The sequence below is a fragment of the Chlamydotis macqueenii genome, chromosome 6 (assembly GCF_036417535.1).
Source record: "Chlamydotis macqueenii isolate bChlMac1 chromosome 6, bChlMac1.mat, whole genome shotgun sequence".
Lineage (NCBI taxonomy): Eukaryota > Metazoa > Chordata > Aves > Otidiformes > Otididae > Chlamydotis > Chlamydotis macqueenii.
In genome coordinates, this window is record NC_141561.1 from 34,325,137 (window position 1) to 34,343,945 (window position 18,809).

At 40.0% G+C, this 18,809-nt stretch overlaps 2 protein-coding genes across 3 annotated transcripts in view; one reads left to right on the forward strand and one right to left on the reverse strand.

Moving 5' to 3' along the window:
* The window catches only part of AKAP19 (A-kinase anchoring protein 19), a 33,308-nt gene extending 30,922 nt beyond the window's left edge, over positions 1–2,386 (reverse strand). The window contains exon 1 of one of the 2 annotated variants that reach the window (XM_086750477.1): positions 2,259–2,386. The gene's annotated coding sequence lies outside the window, so the exon portion shown is untranslated. The remainder of the gene's footprint in view (positions 1–2,258) is intronic. The other variant, XM_086750474.1, reaches the window with a different exon arrangement.
* MSTN (myostatin) lies at positions 2,120–9,849 on the forward strand. The gene is made up of 3 exons (XM_010130065.2): positions 2,120–2,598; positions 5,066–5,439; positions 7,687–9,849. The coding sequence occupies exons 1-3, from the start codon at positions 2,226–2,228 to the stop codon at positions 8,065–8,067; spliced, it is 1,128 nt and encodes a 375-aa protein (XP_010128367.1). The 5' UTR covers positions 2,120–2,225; the 3' UTR covers positions 8,068–9,849.
* Positions 9,850–18,809: the final 8,960 nt, after the last annotated feature.

Genomic DNA, 18,809 nt, shown 5'->3' on the forward strand with positions numbered 1-18,809 from the left:
AAATAATAAATTATTGCTTTATAATGACATTCACTGTCACAACAGTAAACAAACAAACAAAAATCCCCCAACCTAAACCCCAACAAAATTCACCAAGAGGGTCAGTGCTTTTCAGAAAGCTTCTTACTGTGAATCATCCTATGCATCTTCCATAAAAAAAAATACATTTCCAGCACTTGAAGTGCACTAAATTCTGTTTAAAATCTGGTACAGGCATGGCAGGCAGGCTCCACTGCAAACTCAGATCTTTCCTGACTTCCAGCTCCAGTGAACCACGAGCCCATTTGTGCGACCACATGTTGAGCGTAGCTACACCAGTATCTGGTGTAAATAGCTACAGAGGCAAACTGCTTGCCCTAAACGCGGATTGTGGCTGAAATCAGAATGCCAGGGTCTGACCCAAAAGCCATAGGCCTGGACTGTGCAATTGTGATACTTCTATCACTTGCATCCAATTTACACCAGGGCAGGACAATGAATTTCAATTGAATACTCACGATTTACGTCACTGGTCATGAGCTGAACATTAGATTCAGTTCTGTGCTATGCAATGAATTTGCATGCCCTGGAGAGGTGGTACAAAATAATATGAGTGACCAGACAGGAAAAACAAGCTCTTTGAAAGTTCTGTCCCACATCTTTCCATATACCAATGTTTTTCCTACATGAACATATGCAAAAAAACCCTGTTTGCCACATTTTAAAGTGTGCTCAGAATGGAAAAAGAAGAGAAACTCAGTGAAAAACTGACAATTCAGTCTTAACTTAGATAGGCAAACTTTGGCATATTGCATGAAATTCCAGGATTTCCCTTTGCTGTAATATACAGATTCCAAACATACAAATGTGTACTATACGCACAAATGGCAGGGTTTCTCTTTGCTGTAATATACAGCCTATGCTGACCAGTAGCCCCCAGCGCCCCCACCTCCCCAGCTAAGTGTGAATTCCATAACTCTTACTAACAGCACACCAAATGTGAACTACATGGCTGTAAGATTTTATAAGCCATACCCTGTAAGTATAAAATCACATGTAGATTTATCTCTCTTATGCAGAAAGCATATTAAAACTCCAATATTAAAGATATAAGCAGGATATAGAGAACTTACAAGTATTTTAGTAGAAAGCAACATAAAGGACAGAAAGGTATCACTTAAGCTGGCATAATAGACACATTTTGAACAGAAATAAAAGATTACATGGAAAAAGAAGGTATATTCAGAGCAGAGATTTAAATGTTTTAAGTCTTTTAATGCTCTCACTAATAATGGAAAAAGCAAGCTGGACTATTCCTGTGTAATATTAGAGCGATTAGCTAAAGATATTCCTTAAAAATACCTTTGCTGCTGAAGTTCTCTTGATATTTAATTTACTGCCCAGGATTCAGCTCAGCTGGTGACAGTATGAAGAGGGGACAGACTCATTTTTCATAACTGATTGTTAATTCAGTAAAGGATTTGTTCTGTGGCTTTTGATACATACTAAAGGGACAAACAAATAAGATGGGCATTTACACAGAGTCATATATGCACAAAATCTTCATTACTGCTTTAGCTAGTACCTAGCAGGCAAACCCATTAAGGATTTCCGAGATATGAACTGCTGAATGTATTTTAGTTGTTGAATAACATCAATTAGTGCTGTTTGCAATGCATTTCTAAAGTATTTTTTTCCTTTCTGCTAACTGTAATCCCTCTGGGATTTTATTTTAAATAGCACGAACTTTCAAGTCAAAAAGACCGGTAGAAGCCTAAAGCAAGTTTAGAGGGAGGTCTGTCGTGATTCATAGTACAAGCACACGGTTGGTATATGTTTCAGAATGACAGTGCTGTCTTTCAGAACTGCTGCCCGCAATACTTGGAAATATATCCTTTCAGTACGCCAAGGCATATCCTCTGCGAAGCACCCAGATAAATCAGTTCACCCTTGGCTGTAACTAAACGCTGTCTAGTGACTTGTGATCGACAGGGCTTTACCCTCTGACAGCCAGATTCATTGTTGGGACAGCAACCAATCGTCGGGTTTGACGACATGAGCCTAATCAAAGTTGGAGTATAAAAAGCCCCCTTGGAATATATAAGGTACACCAGTGTGGCAAGCTGTCTCTCAGATTGCATTTCTTTCACGGATCTGTTTAGTACTAAAAGGAAAAGGGAAAGGGGGAGGGGGGGAAGAAAAAAAAAAAAAAAAAAAGGGAAAAAAGCTGCACTGAATGCGAGATCATGCAAAAGCTAGCGATCTATGTTTATATTTACCTGGTCATGCTGATTTCAGTTGATCTGGTGGCTCTTGATGATAGAGGTCAGCCTTCAGAGAACGCTGAAAAAGATGGACTGTGCAATGCTTGTATGTGGAGACAGAATACAAAATCTTCCAGAATAGAAGCCATAAAAATTCAAATCCTCAGCAAACTGCGTCTGGAACAAGCTCCTAACATTAGCAGGGATGTTATTAAACAACTTTTACCCAAAGCTCCTCCACTACAGGAACTGATTGATCAGTACGACGTCCAGAGAGACGACAGTAGCGATGGCTCTTTGGAAGATGATGACTATCATGCCACCACCGAAACGATTATCACAATGCCTACGGAGTGTAAGTAACCCTGCTGCTTTCGCCTCCCACCGCTCCTCCGAGAGAGTTGTCTCCCCGCTGTAGAGCCACGCAACTCCTCCTCGGGTTCTCCCAACAGGCTGCTGGCTGAAGTCTGCTAGAGGGAGGGAGGAGAGCGTTATTTCTAAAGAATGCGAGCCAGGTTCAGATGACCGTGTGGCGATCCTTTGTTTTATGGTTCGCTTTTCGGCTCCTTATAACCTGTACGCCCTGTAGCGCTTAGGATTTGCCCGTTGCCTTAGAAAGCGAAGGGAGACCTGCAGTTTACCGGAGTCCGGTATCTGCGGTACTCAGGGCGCTGCCTATCACAAATACGAGGTACAAGTGCAGAGAACGAGATAACTGTATTTTTCTGAGGGAGATTTTGCTGCCCAGTATTTTTAGAAGCAATAGCAATCAGCAGAAATACAGCTCGGAGCACTAGACCTACCGAACTGCAACATGTTATAGCAAGTATAGAGTTAAATTCTTGCTCCTTTGCTGATCCCATAAACTAGCACCACCCACCTCTGAGTTAAAACTATATATTTAAAGGGAATATGCGTGTAACGGATTTAAGTGTTAAAATGTCCATGCTATAGCAATCAGCCCCAGTAGTCATGCCAAGGAAGAATACAGGCATTTACTGAATGAGAAGATTCTGAGTTATCTTCCGAGTGCTAAACATCTGCTACGGCTCCTATCAAGTATCTTTTGCACGGCTAATACTATAGTATCTTATGTTCTTCATCAGCTAAAGTATTTGGCTATGGCAGCTGTTTTTTTTAAATAACACTTACCAATATGATGTCAAAAAGGAAAAAGATGTCAGGACATATAAGGCATGTTAGCAGCTACAGATATCGTTACAATACATGCACTGGAATAACATATCAGCTGCTCTAGCCAGCTAAAAATGTACGTGTCGATGAAAAAGTAGCTTTATCTGTAGAATTTTTTCACTTACTTATTAATAAAAGATGCATACTTAATAGCACTGTATTGTAGCAGCCTTATCACAAAGTTGAGGTCTGCCAACAGTTTTATTCCAGCCTATTATGACCAAGGCTTTATAACTATTTTTCATTAAACTGTTAATATAATTACAATGACTGAAGAAAAGCCATTGCACTTCATTGATCTGAATTCATTTCCTGCTTTTTATGAAAAGCCCTTGAACTATTTCAAATGCACTAAGGAGACAGGTATCTTAAGTGGAGAGATTTATGAATGCCAAAGCCCCGCACCGCTGAAGATCAGTGTTACCCATTTTATCCTGGCATGGAAAGACACAGCCATGACTAGGTGTGACAGCTGCATCATAGGCTGTCAATAGCAGGAAGGAGGAACGAGGCACTGCACGTGACTTTCCTATAATATTGTTCAAACAAAAAGAAAACAAAATTAACCTTAGATTAATACCCTTTTGGTTATTTGTTTGTTTTTTTTTTCCACTGAAAAAAGAAAGTAAAGTGTTCATGTAGTTTGCCCAGGGCTATGTCTGTCTGTACAACGTGTAGGACACTAAGCTTGTTGAGTAAATCAGAAATGATTGGATCACGACATAGAGGACAAAGGGTAATGGTTTCAAAATAGAGGGAGATAGATTTAGATTAGATATTAGGAAAAAATTTTCTACATCAAGTGTGGTGGAGCACTGGAACAGGTTGCCCAGAGAGGTGGTGGATGCCCCATCCCTGGAAATGTTCAAGGCCAGGTTGGACGGGGCTCTGAGCAACCTGAACTGGTTGGAGATGTCCCTGCTCTTTGCAGGGGACTTGGAGTGGATGGCCTTTACAGGTCCCTTCCAACCCTAACCATTCTATGATTCTGTGACTCTATACAGGCTGCATCAGCTTACGCAAAGTTGCTGTTCTGCGTGCCTTATGAGGGTCCTCAGGAGCTGAGGAGCAGAAGCAAGTTGGCAGTAGTTACTGAGAAGTGGAATAGGCTGCACCCTCTCCCCAGGTGGTTTTTGTTTGAGGAAAAGTCTGTTTTGCAGCTGTGCAGGTCAGCCCACAGCTCTGGTATTAACAGTCAGCACCCCAAGCACACAGAGAACCACAAAGGTCCTTCACAGCCTGCATTTCTGCTGATTGCCTGTCATTTCCAAATTTCAGCCTGAGCACACCTCCACTCTCCTTGGCCTAGGGAGCACAAGGCACCAGCTAGAGTTATTCAGAAAATGATGAGCCAGACCACATTTTAGCCTGTTTACAAATAGTCATCTGTTCTGTGTCACATGATGCTGGTTGAGGTGATAGAATAATGATTTTGTTGACATCCTTAAATTTGCTGTAAAGCGTAAAACACAGAAAATTAATTAAGTTACATCCACTTTGTTACTGTTTATAACATTGTAAGACTTCTTACACGGTCAAAAAAATAAATTTTTTTAAAAATCGGGTTTATATATGCATATTTCTTTTTGTTCCCTGTTCAGTAATCTATTCTTTCCATTCATTTATAGCTGATTTTCTTGTACAAATGGAGGGAAAACCAAAATGTTGCTTCTTTAAGTTTAGCTCTAAAATACAATATAACAAAGTAGTAAAGGCACAATTGTGGATATACTTGAGGCAAGTCCAAAAACCTACAACAGTGTTTGTGCAGATCCTGAGACTTATTAAACCCATGAAAGACGGTACAAGATACACTGGAATTCGATCTTTGAAACTTGACATGAACCCAGGCACTGGTATTTGGCAGAGTATTGATGTGAAGACAGTGTTGCAAAATTGGCTCAAACAGCCTGAATCGAATTTAGGCATCGAAATAAAAGCTTTTGATGAGAATGGACGAGATCTTGCTGTAACTTTCCCAGGACCAGGTGAAGATGGATTGGTAAGTTTATTTAGAAAAATGCCATTTAATTATCTTACATTTTATTGGGAAGCATTTAAGTTGTGTTTTAAGGATAAAATGGAAGCATTTTTTAGGAAAGATAAGAGTTCTGTATAGCCAATTCTTTCTCTGCTCTCCGATTGTGTCAAAATCAATATCATTCCTGTGCCTCTGTTTCCCTATTTGAAAAATTGAAACAAATTGCAGTACTTCAGAGGGATGTTGAGAGGCATTAACTGGAAAACGTTTCAGTAATTATTGATGGATGGTACTATAAAAGCAGCATTGTTTTCAAATTTGAGAGCAAACACTGCTTAATAAGCAGTTATTTTACATAAAGCTAAAAGAATAGTTGTTAGATTCTTTCATTGACAGGAAAGTTGCCTCTGATATTGCTGAGAAAGTGAGGGAGTTTCTCCCCGTTCTGTATACCTGTATTTTCTATTAACAACAGCAAGACTTATCTATGTTTATGAAGGTGAGAACAAATCTTCATAATGTTAAACTGTGTATGTGATAAAGTGCATCAATCCACTTACTAGAAATGTTTGAATAGAGAAATTCTGCTTGATTCAAAAAATGGGTCATAGTGAAGATAACGAATAAAATAACTATCTGGTTTATTTTTGCAAGTATAGATGAACAAGTTAAGTCTGAAGTGTATTGGTTAAACTACAGTATTCTGCTTGTTATTTGTTTTTGCAAATCACTGATCATCTACAACCTATAAAAACTCCTGAACTTATCACAGCTGAAACAATCACAACCAAGAAATCTCTCCTTTTGAATAAATAATATTATTTTGCTTTTACTCCTATGCAGTAAATCAATGTTTATGTAGCTACGTAACATTTAACTTCATAGTAGTATAATGCACTTAAAAGAACTTAAAGAAAAAACTCTTGATATCTTAATTGTAGAAACGGTATAGATGTGTATCTCAAAATACTTTGATCAGCCCAGCTGGATATTGCGATATGGAATGTCCTCACCACCTGCATCCATTCAAGTACCCAACACTGCATTTTCACATGTGGATAACCCTTGGTTGTCATCATCTGTAAAAACAAACCAATTCAGCAGCAGGGCACGGTTAGATGCATGGCTGATAACGGGAGAGGAAATTTCTCTTCCCTTGGGCTCCTCTCCTGCAGCTCCCGGTACAGGGATGCTCCTCTCACCAAGCCCCTCCTCATATAGTTTACCTTTGGGAGGAGCATCTCCAGCAGCTGGACAATTTGCAGCCCTAAAGGTGGGCCTCTTGGAGGGGACAAACCCATGTAACAAAGTTGGCCGGGCAGTTATTTACTCCTAAAGAACGGTCTTCCTTCTTGGGATAGCCTGGTCAGTGCCAAACCGACACACGAGTCTGAAATCACTGCATGGAAGAGGGGAAACCTCCAGAAACTTTTTCAAACTTGTGACTGCAAATGTTGCAATTTCTTTCTATTCTCAGTTAGTGACCACGGAAACACACCTTTGAGAGGAGGCATGTGGCTCGGAGGCCTGCCAAAAATACATTCCTGGCCACAGGACTCTTTACGGAGTCAAAATATTAGCTGCCCCTCCAAATTCAGTATGGCAAGTTCAGCTCTCTGGCAGAGGGGAAAGCTGTGAAGCACAAGTAACCTGTCCCAGCAGATGAAACACCCATTTCTACTGCTGTTGCAGTCATTCAAGAACAACAGCAATTGCGGAGCAAATTTTGTCCAGTCCTTGGACTGGACAAGAAGCCTTCCTTGATATCCAGAAAGCCTGCACTGAATATGATTTTAATGGAGGGAATTTTAGAAGGACTCGCAAAGAGGAGACCAACACCAGTCGGTCCTCCCCTTTGAAAGTTTCTAGAGTTCTTCTATGGAAAAAAAAGTAGCTCTTATTGTGGGGTTTAGTACAAAGAGACAAACCCCACAGCTAAAGTAAAAATCCACCATCCTGAAAATTTCTGAATCATTCTTTTAGCAGTTAACAGAAATGATGCTAGCACTAAGATGATGGTGATTTCAGGAAATGCTGGTCCTCAGCATGAAAAAGAGGAATAACCCTTGAGCAGGGTTCAAACATAGCAGAGATTTGGAGGAGGACAAAGTTCTCCAAAGGGTGTAACCTCAGAAACACTTGCAAATATTATTTGAGAATATTGACTTGATACAATACAGCTATGTCTGAAATATTATATATTTGCATGGTTTTACTGGACTTAGGCTTATCTTGGTAACACTTCTGATTCCTTTTCTCTCCTCACAGAACCCATTTTTAGAGGTCAGAGTAACAGACACACCTAAACGGTCCCGCAGAGATTTTGGCCTCGACTGTGATGAGCACTCAACAGAATCCCGATGCTGTCGCTACCCACTGACAGTGGATTTTGAAGCTTTTGGATGGGACTGGATTATCGCACCTAAAAGATACAAAGCCAATTACTGCTCTGGAGAATGTGAATTTGTATTTTTACAAAAATACCCGCACACTCACCTCGTACACCAAGCAAACCCCAGAGGTTCAGCAGGCCCTTGCTGCACGCCCACCAAAATGTCCCCCATAAACATGTTGTACTTCAACGGGAAAGAACAAATAATATACGGCAAGATACCGGCTATGGTTGTAGATCGCTGCGGGTGCTCATGAGATCGCCGTGAGATCCACCGCTTCGTAAATTGTGGAAGCTACCAAAAAAAAAAAAAGTTATACCCCCTCACCAGTCTTTGAAACTGTGAAGTTATGTACACTAGGCATTGCCGACATCCTATATGCTGTATGATAGGCTATCGCACAGATTTAGTGCTGCACCAACTACAGAACGTGAACTAAAGGACGATACGGTTACCTAACGGCTGGCTTTGAGCCAGCGAAAAAGAAAAGCTACAATCAAAATCACTGGATTTAATACATGAAGTTCTTACATTGTGAGGGAATCAATATTCAGTCATGCAGATGCAAATTTATATGCAGATTTCAATACACTTGGTAATCAAAAGCAAGCTCCTTCCCATCTGAGGATGGAAGGAGCTGGCTTTTCTTCACAGCTTCACTTAACATTGTATCTACAGGAAAATATATACTGGTAACATATACACCACTACTCAACACCACTAGAATCATCCTTAAACACTTGAATATATAGTGCAGAATTGTGAAACGTATCAGAAGAAATTCCACAGAAATGGACAAATCCTGAAATTAGGGATGGCATATTGTATTTAGCGTGTTTCCATTCCTTTTTCTCATTAGTGTGTTAGTAATCAATGGCAATGGTGCTACGTAAGCAAGCTGAGTAAATAGAGAGATAGTTATCTAAGTGAAAGAATTTAGAAGAATAATGAATTTGTCCTATCCTCAGGTACACTATTCAACATTCGCAAGAAATAGCTATTTTTTAAATGAAAGGGAATAGTTTTCTAGATGTAGTAAAACAAAAGGCAGCAGAGAAAGCTAACATTCAAATCATAATCCCACATTATAACCTGCCTTTGCAACATTACCGTTTGCACTATGATAAACCAATGCAAATAGTTGGTTGCTACAGATGTTGTTTAAAAAACCACTTTGATATAACTGACTTGTGTAATATGTATGCATCAATATTTTGTAAATAAATGTTTATTTTTTAATCGCTGTTGGTATATGTTCATCGCAAGAAAAGAATTACTTTAACCTGTACTTTAGTTTAATAAATAAAACCAATATTCTCTTCAGAATATAATTCCCTGGATTTTAACACAAATAACATGTAGGAACAATGCAACAATGTAAACCATATGTTGATAATTATACTACATTTTATATGTTTTTTACATTGGTATGAGCCATCTGTGACAAATGGTGGGTGTTGACATGTTTATAAGGTTCTTTGGGTTACTGTTTTTATGGTCATTTTGATCCACAACTGAATTTCTGTATTTTGAATGTTATGTCCATAAATAGTGATGATACCAGTAAAGATTGCTATTAAATGCATTTTATTATATTTAAAAGTTTGTAGCAAAGTATTATCTTTATTTGAGTAAACATAATACATGGATTCCCACACAAATTCTGTATCTTTTCGTTATGGTAAAAAATTGTTAATTGAAATTAAAACCAATCTGTTTACTATAAAGTCTATTTCACTGCACATGTGAAATACAAGTGATAAAACTGGTGTTTGTCACAACACCACAATCACTGTTAAAACATCTTCATGTTAGTATGATACACATCTTTGTTATATTCCAGAACTCAGTTTTGAATTTTCCTTTGTGTAAAACCACTCTAGAATTGCAAAAATGCTTTATTTTCTTTCCCTTTCTCTTTTATATATTTTCTGCCTAGATAGTAGTATTTTGTATTGAGTTTTCTAATTTTTTTATTTGTATGTAAGGACATTAAAATTTAAAGTTTGAGCAATGAGGTTTGAAACTTAAAGGCAAACCTATTTCCTACAATTCCTTTTGAATGATTAGGAGTTCTGCTAAAGCTGCGCCTGACCATCAAGCAGATGTTCAGCTTCTCCTGACAGAGTTCATCAGAGCAGGTCTCTGGGGCCCTTAAATACACACTTCAATTTAGTTTCCCACAAAACATAACCAGAGTAAATAACAGATAATTTAAAAACTCTTAGAATACGGAGTCTTGGTGTAGCAACAAGAAGTAAAAATGCAATGCAATTCCTTCCTCTCCAAAAACCAAGGTTACAGAATTCAGGGAGAAATCCCCAGTTCGTTGAAGTTAACAGCAAAGCTTCCACTGGCTTTTAAGGCACACCAGCATTTCGCCCTTTGACTTTTAACTCGTGACATTCAGGCACCAGATAGTCCCATCCTGCTCGTATGAACTATCAATAGTATCTCTCTGCACGAGGCATACCAAAAGCCTCTTACACTTTTCGGAGACTTCAAATGAGCGCCCCTCGTATACCGTGCAGTCAGACCTTTGCTGCCTTTAACGGTGTCAGTTCGTATAGCAACAGCCACAGAGACGCAGCAGCATAGATGGCAAACAAAATATATTCCCAGTCTGCACCAAAGTCCTGTTATGACACCTGCATGATTAATTTTACTTCTGATAGCTAAACTAAAGGTAATGCAAATTCAGTTACCCCCATTATAAGTTACACCATTGGCTCCCTACTAATGACTGTACCCTGCACAAATGGGATGCACAAATGATGGAGTTTTTTTTTGCTGGTATCTGGGGGGGGGGAACCAAACAACAAACCAAACAAAAACAAACCAAAAAACGAAATAATAAGAATTCCCAGAAGAATCTACTCCAATCAGCATTCCATCCTGATGTTCAGATAAATTTTATTCCGTGGACATTTAATGCAGCATGCGCCCTTCATATTTTGCCAAACTTGAAATTATTGTAGAGCAGTCCTGGCTCCCATGTTTTTGATACTGACCTCGCAGCTGCTCAAGAAACATGCACCACTCTTTGGTCTTGTTGATTTTAGCTGATGAAAGATTCATAATAATGAGTTTATTGGCAATCAATTTGAGATGTCAATGATTCATTCAGTTCTTATTGTTACATCCTTACCTTTCCAACGCTCAGGTCCTAGACAGATCCTAGACATTTCAGCAGCATCTGTGAGTGCTTCATGCGTCACTCAAATCTCACTGTTAAGCTTCGAAGCTCCGTACCCAGAAAGATGAAAATAGGCAGCAAGGGATAATTTCTGGGAAATAACCAGCCCCATTTCCTTCCCTGGTATTGTAAGAACCCCATGGGAACAACACAGGTAGAATTCAGCTTCCCAAGGTAGCGTTCAAGTGCCCTGAGATGCATGCACATGCCTACAACGGGGCAGTCCCAATTTTGCTTCAGCTCTTCCTCTTGGCACTACCACTCAGCCCCTCCCCTCCCAACATGAGCCAGTTCCTCTGCCAGTGCTACTCCACCTCTACCTCTTACCCAGTTCCAGTACACTGCGGTTCAAGCAGTGCTTCCCCTCCCTTTTTCATGGCATCTCCCACTCCACCCCAGCCCATGTCCATCCCCAGCTCCAGGCAGGCTCCACGTTCTGCCCCGCGGCGCCTTTGGCAGGGGGAGCAGCCCCTCTGCCAAATTGCCCTCCTGCCCCTTAGCCAGGTCCAACGCATCCTGCTTCTGCTGAATGCTACAGGGGAAGCCTTCCAATATGCTTAAATGGAGCCTTTGGGGAATTTAACAGCTGACGCAGAAGTCATCACCACTAAGCATATGTGAACCAAAATTTTTGACAGATGTACTGTTTTGCTAAATATGAGCAGATTTCCAAGGAACAACTAAAGGCCAAATCCGTTCACAGCTTCAGGTAGCTTTTCCTCAATTCTGTAAAGTTCAGGTTTGGTTTTTGTGGTTGTTCATTGGTCTTTTGGGGTTTTTTGGTAGGTTTTTTTGGGTGGTTTCTTTTTTAATCAAGGAGATTATTGAATTGACTCATTCTTGGATGTGAATGAGCTCTTTTGGCTAAATATCTCAAAAAAGAAATCAGCCTGAGAATAGGCTTGGACAGTTCAGTCCAGGCAGTCACATTATGTTAAAGTTACAGCAAGACAAAGCAGGGTATTTTAATGTGAAAAACTGGATGGACCAAGTTAAAAACCAAATGATCGCACCTCTGCTTATAAATTTAGTGAATAATAATTCAAAAAAGTTAGGAAACAGTATGTTACAGAAGGCACTAACTAGAAGCTTTACACGACAAATTTGTTTCAAAACAACACTGTACCTATGTAATTCAGCAAAAATGTCAGGAAGAAACTTAGTTATCCATTTTAACTGACCCAAGTCAGCCGTGTGCTTGCACTTCAGCTTCATCCCAACAATGTTTTCTACAGTATGTAGATATCTATACATTGATTTTATACCAAGGCACAGGGCAAAGAACCACTCAGTAAATTACTAATGTGACTGCATCTGCTTCTCTATGTAATCTTGCCCTGTAAGCAGTAAGACCGTAACTCTCCCTTGAAATGCACATGTAGTATGCTTCAGTCCATAAAAATAAGATGTTAACAAGCTCTGTAAACATGAAGGGGCCAATTCTCTCTCCTGTTTAGTTTATAAAAGCCCTGACGAGAAAGGATCTAGGGCTACAGGCCAACTTCTGCATCTGAATAGGCAAGAAGTACAGCTCTGTTCGCTCTTGGCTATTTCTAAATAATCACAAAATAAGTGATAGTGCCAGCACCCACTGAAGCAATGTTATGAGGGGAAAAAAAAAAAAAAAGCAATGGAGAAGTGCAAACGTTCAGTTCATTCAACAGTGAACTACTGCAAATAATTACTAGGTGTATTGATAAATGAAGCAGAATCATTGTCTTTGGTGGTGGGTGAACTTGAGGTATGAAGAACCATTACAATGGATATTCTACTGTCTGTTTCTCAGTACTCCCAAAATATAGATGACAACAAGCCTTGAACCACTCTGTAGATGAGGTGACAAGATCAGCAATGAGCTTTGCAGCATTTTGTGTGTAAATCTGGCTGACCTTCACCTGCCTTGACTGCTAAGGCTTTCTGAGGCTACAGGGAAGACCGTTCCTTTTCTTTAGGAGTGGACATAATTCACACAGTCCGTGCTTTCAAAATAGTAGTTTTCAGAGAAAATAAAATAGCTTAGCGTCCACGAGTCAACCTGTGATGCATCAGTTCTTAACCTAGAGGCTATTTGCACTCTAAATCTAATTGTGCATCCAGAGTAACCAGTGACCCTAAAAGCTATTACCTTTTCTCCTCACAGAAATGCCTTTCAGTACAAGTCAAAAATCAAATTTAATTTCAAGCCTGTCACTTTTCCATTATATTTACTGTACTACCTTGAATCCTTAATAGTAAAGCCATTCCCTCTTCAAAATTTGAAAGGATTCAGCTCGAATGAAACCTTCCTGCGGAAAGGCAGAGGGACAAGCCCTGGACCAGCACTGTCTGCTACTCCTGATGAGTGCTGTATGACCTTTGGGTGAGAGCTGGTTAGGATCTCTGGTTAGGAAAGCATAATAATGTTCGTTTTTGGCAGGAAATGCATCTTATATTCCATGTTTCACCAGTAAAATTAACAAGAGCCCTTAAAGATTATGATGGTATGGGCGAGAGTATCCAGGAAAGCATTATGGAGGCATTACTCAGTAGACATCTTCCAAAAAACTTTAAAAAGGCAGTTTGGGAGATAACTGCAATACAAACAGAACAATATACTGAAATTATGTAAGGTGTAACATTCATTGTAAAGCAGTCATGTGCAAAGGGTGGTCTGCTTCTATGTATTTCAAGGAACTGAGCATAACGTAAAAATTGGTATTTAAGGAGCTAAATAATTTGATGGGATATAACCAAGACATCTTCCCAAATCCAGGACGATACTGGAGGCATTTGCTAAACTTTGATTTCTCCTACTACAAGAATGCTTAAACTGAAAAGGTCTGATCTTTGCTAAGATTAAAAGATGTTTTAAAGCAAATCTAACTTAATCATAATCTGTTGCATCATAGTCTGAATATGGAGCAATCCAAAACATAATTACTCAAATCTTGGCTAATAGCTTGCAGTTAAGATTGTTCGATTCATGTACTCTTCTTGCAGAAGTACAGTCAAAATTTTTATTTTCCTCAATAAGCAATTACCTTCCCAACCAAGCAAAAGCATTAGGGAGGTAGCGCTGCAAATTGAATGCCATAGAACGCTCTGAAATAACGCTCTTTCTTAAGCATCACACACAACAGCCTGCAGCAAGGACTTTCTTTGTGCTTTAGCATCTGCACCTTTGAATTAGAGGTTCATTCTGATTTCAGTCAAACAGCAGTCTGCCCTCCTACTGACATTTTTGTCATCACTTTTCATGTTGTTATTAATCAAGTTCGGTAAAGGCTGACATATGAAACAGCAAAACTGAACACCTGGCTGTCACACATTATAGCATCGGGTTGCAGCTTTGCCTCGCGCGTGGCGCCAGGTGGTCGCCGCAGCGGAGGAGCAGGAGGCACGTCAAACGCATGCCTTCGGGCTGAGCTCAGCTGCCTACTGTATGCTGCTGTCATGTGGGCTAGCACAGCCTAGGTGCTAGTCCAGGGAACAAAAAAAAAAAAAAAAAAAAAGAATAATAAAGGCCATTGCTTTGCTGCTCTAGGTGACACCTAGCACAATACGCCAAAGCTTCACCTGACTAGGTGGGCAGTTGTATTGCTCGCCTGTCGCAGTATGGAACAATAAATCCCATAGGATTCCAGTAATGATCACTGTATGCCCACAGGTACCCAACAGCACAGGTTACTCCAACTAACAACAGCATAACTTCATCATAATGGAGTATTTTCCTTCTAGACAGGAATTATTCTAAGGACACATTAGAACAGGGCTCTTCCCCAGTGCAGAAGCATTCCTCAGAAGCTATATCACAATACGCAGACACAGCATCAGGATTTTATATGCTGGCTTGCAGTCACATCTCATGGATTTGAGTCCTTACAACGTTATGTATCAACAGTTTCTAAAAAAATTCAATAAATCATACAAATCAAATCTATTTAAGTTGGGCTTTTTTTTTTTTTTTTTTCCTACCTGGCAGATAGGTTCTATTCAGATAGAACATCACCTTTATAAAGATGCTATTTCCCTAGGGAGACAGAAAAGGCAGTGACCTCTTTTGAGCCCACTGTGTTGTCTCTGAAAAATTCTCAGGCTACTCTCCTCACCTGTTAGTTGTTAGCTTTTATGTACAACTTGTGGCTTACTCATCTATTAATCCACTCTTTTGTACCAATGTCTTCATTTCAGTTTTCAAATATCTTATCAAAACTGGAAATGTTATCAAAGCATCCTCACAGATTTCTCTTCTGATTTCTAAGCAGATTTTACCTTTCTCGTTCCCAAACAACCATCTCAACTTTCCTTATCAACCAACTCAGATCTCAAGTTGTAGTTATCACAAAAATGTAGTCGCCTTTGGGCTTAACATCATCTTAGGTTTCTTTGCATGTCAAAAATTTTATCTGCTAATCGAACCCTCTTCTTCCTTAAGCTCCATCTTTGCTCATGGAAACATTCATAGTAGAGTTAAAAAAAGTGCAGAGAAATTTTCAGATTCCAGGGAAAAAAGTATTCAGAAAAACCCCTAGCCTTTTTTTTTTTCTTAGTCTATGTTTAAAAATAGCAGTCTTAGGAACATTGCAGGGAAAAAAATGGTATTTTTCAGTAAAAGACGTTTTCCATATTAACCACTGGTGAATAAGATATTTATTGGTGACTTTTTTATTACCTATTCTGTCATCATATGTAATGAGCAATAGTGAATTACTTTCTACTGTTTCTTATTTCAGAACACAAGTTTTAGGCAGCAAGATATGGGTCTAGTAAGAAATTCTACACAGACCTGTGCCTTTTACCACCATTTTCTTCTGGTGACAGTGATATTCCTTACTTTTATCTGTGTACTTGTATTAAGACCACTGGCCTCTACCAAACGCCTCAGAAATCTCTAGCAGTCCATGATGCCCACTTCTTTACATCTCCCACCTCAATTGTACAAGATCTCATTTGACTACATCTGCATTAATTGTTACTACCACATAATCATATGTGCCAGTCCTCTTTCTTTTTTTTTTTCTTTTTTTTTTGAGTGGATCTCAAAACAAACTATGCCTACAGAAGGCACAGCACAGGCCTCGGTATCTGTTGTTTGGATTAGATATTGCTAAACTTCAGATCTTTAGCTGAAAAAGAACCAAAAATTGGTTCCACAGATTTCTCTCAACTGTGATTGAAAAGGAGCTTAGTTAGAACAAAATGCGATTACTCGGTTTTGGCCATGCAGCCCTCATGAGGCATTTCCAGATCCGCTCCCACGGACCCTAACTCTGGTTCGGAAGCCAATTGTTCCTTGGCAGCATTGCCATGGATGTCACACAGAGATTTAGCAACACCTTCTCCACCAGCTTACAGCAAACACCGATGCCTTCAGTACACCCACAGCCTCCTTACACCACAATTTGTAAGTTATCCTTGTTAGATCCTGCCCATTACAATGACAGGAAGGGTGGGGATGCTGTGTCAGTTGAGACTGAGTGCTTCTAACCATACCCGATCATGTATTTTCACAATAAAAAGTTAAAGCTTCTTGTAAGTCGAATATGCAGTTACAGATTAGATATACATACCTGAGCTAGGCAAAATCTACATGATGCAAGAGCAATAGTCAAGATGCAGCAGCAAAGAGTTGGATGTACGCCTGAAAGTCAGCTGCCCAGGATGAAGCACGTGAGCTTCTCTCACTAGAGCTGGTGAGGTTGAATCCGCCTGGGCTGATCTGACACCACTCCACAAGCCTCACAGTTTTTTCTTTCTATTTGTTCACAGAGATACAAAACTATCCCTGTTGTAGAAGGCACAGTACCAAAGGCAAGACAACATGGTTAGTACTTTAGCAGCAAGGAAGCCAGGTCTCAAAAGCCATCTTCATGCCCAGATGTGCCATCATGTGCAGACAAGGACCTGACATCCCCATATGTATTTGACCTATGTAGTTTCTGCACAGTTCTAGAAGTGACACCAACTCCTACATGGTTTATTAAAAAAAAATAATTAAAGTTTCATTTAAACAGTTAAAGACAACTGTATTTGTACAAGGCTTATACATGCAGAACAAAGCTCTCTTCTGACAGGGAGAAGTAGCAAGCATGCTGTAAACGACTGAGGCTCCGCAGCTGACTGCACGGCTGGTTGCAGGCAAGGCTTTGGTTGCTGTGACGACAGGACCCTCTTAGAGGGCAAGCACTACTGGGGAGAGGTCTATCTGACAAAGCAGCCAAGAGCATCTTTGCCCACAGGCTCGCAAACCAGTAAGCAGAGTTTTAAACAGGTTATTCGAAGGGTGCAGCCCAAGCCCCTAGTGAGTGTGGGAACAGGGGAAGCACGCAGGGGTGGTACTGCCCTCGAGCAAGCTGCAGAACCCTCAAGTCCATCTCTAGTGCCCAGACACAACACCATACGGGAAACAGGCAGGAGGATTAGGATTCTCCAAGTATTTGCAGAGCCACTGAGATTAAAGAGATGTCTCCCTTGTTGGGAGACATCATGGTGGGTGTCTGCTATGGAACATCTAATCACGAAATGAGGAAGACTCTTTTAAAGAACTAGATGAAACTGCATGGTCACAGGTTAACACAGGGCCTTTAACCACCCCAGCACCTGCTAGAAGGGCAACACAGCACGGCACCAGCCATCCTAGGGATTTCTGGAGGGTGTTGGAGACAGGTGTGGGATGGGCTGCATGAGAGTGACTCTCTGCTGACTCTGCTACTCACACCTAGATAGGAATGTGCTGACTGAGGATACCTGATGTAGCAACTACAAGACGCTGGGGCAAGGGAAATGAGAGAGGCAAAATAACAGAAGAGCAGCCATGGGCTTCTGGCTTGTTTCAGCAGCTGGAAGGTGGGGTCTTGGTGGAAAGCTTCCCTGAAAGGCAAAGGGGTCAAGGAGAGCTCACCGATCCCCAAGGACAACCTCTGTACAACCTGGGAATGGTCCCACCTGATGTGCAGAAAGGGACGTTTCCTTTAGATAAGAGACACTAGTATCTGTGCAGATAGCAAAAAAAGAAGATAACCACATAAAGTAAAAGTTGACTTAACATTTTGACAGCTGTTTCTTTAGCTGCAACCTTTCTCAGTCCTTTTTGCAAACTCAAGGAGGCAGAACTGATGTTTCAAGTCAGCAAAATGACTTAAAACCTTTTCTTTCAGAGTATTGTTTTATGTGTGCATCACCTGTTCAAGAATGCTATACAAATTGAAACATCATAAAACTGGAAAATTGAAATAGAAACAGATAAGCTCAAAGGGAATTATTTCAAGAATGATCTTCTGTCCCTTTCTTGAGGCAAAGCATTGAGTTTTCATGTCTAGAGCAGTTACTATCCATCTACGCAAGTATGACACAATGACAACAGAAAGCCAAAATCAGGCAGTTGTCATTCTGTGAAAGCACCCCTTGCACTTCACGGTGTTGCCTCTATAACCTTTACCGCTATCAGACCTTTTATTTCACATTTGGTCAATAACAGTACCAACATTAGATATATTTCACTGAAGAGAATTTCAGTAAATGTTTCCAAAGTTACTGAAGATATGTAGGCATCCATAGCCAAGGTCAAATTTTATTCTATAAAAGCCAAATACTTATCATAACAAAATGAAAAACCAAAAAACAACCAAATCACACACCAAAACCCGAAGCAAAGCACAGCTTCATCAACCCTTGCTTTCCTAAAAGCTTGTGAATCTTTGGCAAAAATCAAGGTTGTGTGGTATTAACATGAAAATAAGAGTCAAATACCTTGAATTGCCAATGTTTTTTATTATTACTGAAATGATGACAGAAAAGTAAGAGTTTACTGTATCTGAGAAGCC

What these genes read in the sequence shown, in the direction of transcription:
- MSTN (XM_010130065.2), top strand. Translation starts at nt 2,226, where the DNA reads ATGCAAAAGCTAGCGATCTATGTTTATATTTACCTGGTCATGCTGATT. An exon ending in TATCACAATGCCTACGGAGT is followed by an intron (nt 2,599 to 5,065) that starts GTAAGTAACCCT and finishes ATTCATTTATAG; the next exon opens with CTGATTTTCTTGTACAAATG. An exon ending in GACCAGGTGAAGATGGATTG is followed by an intron (nt 5,440 to 7,686) that starts GTAAGTTTATTT and finishes CTCTCCTCACAG; the next exon opens with AACCCATTTTTAGAGGTCAG.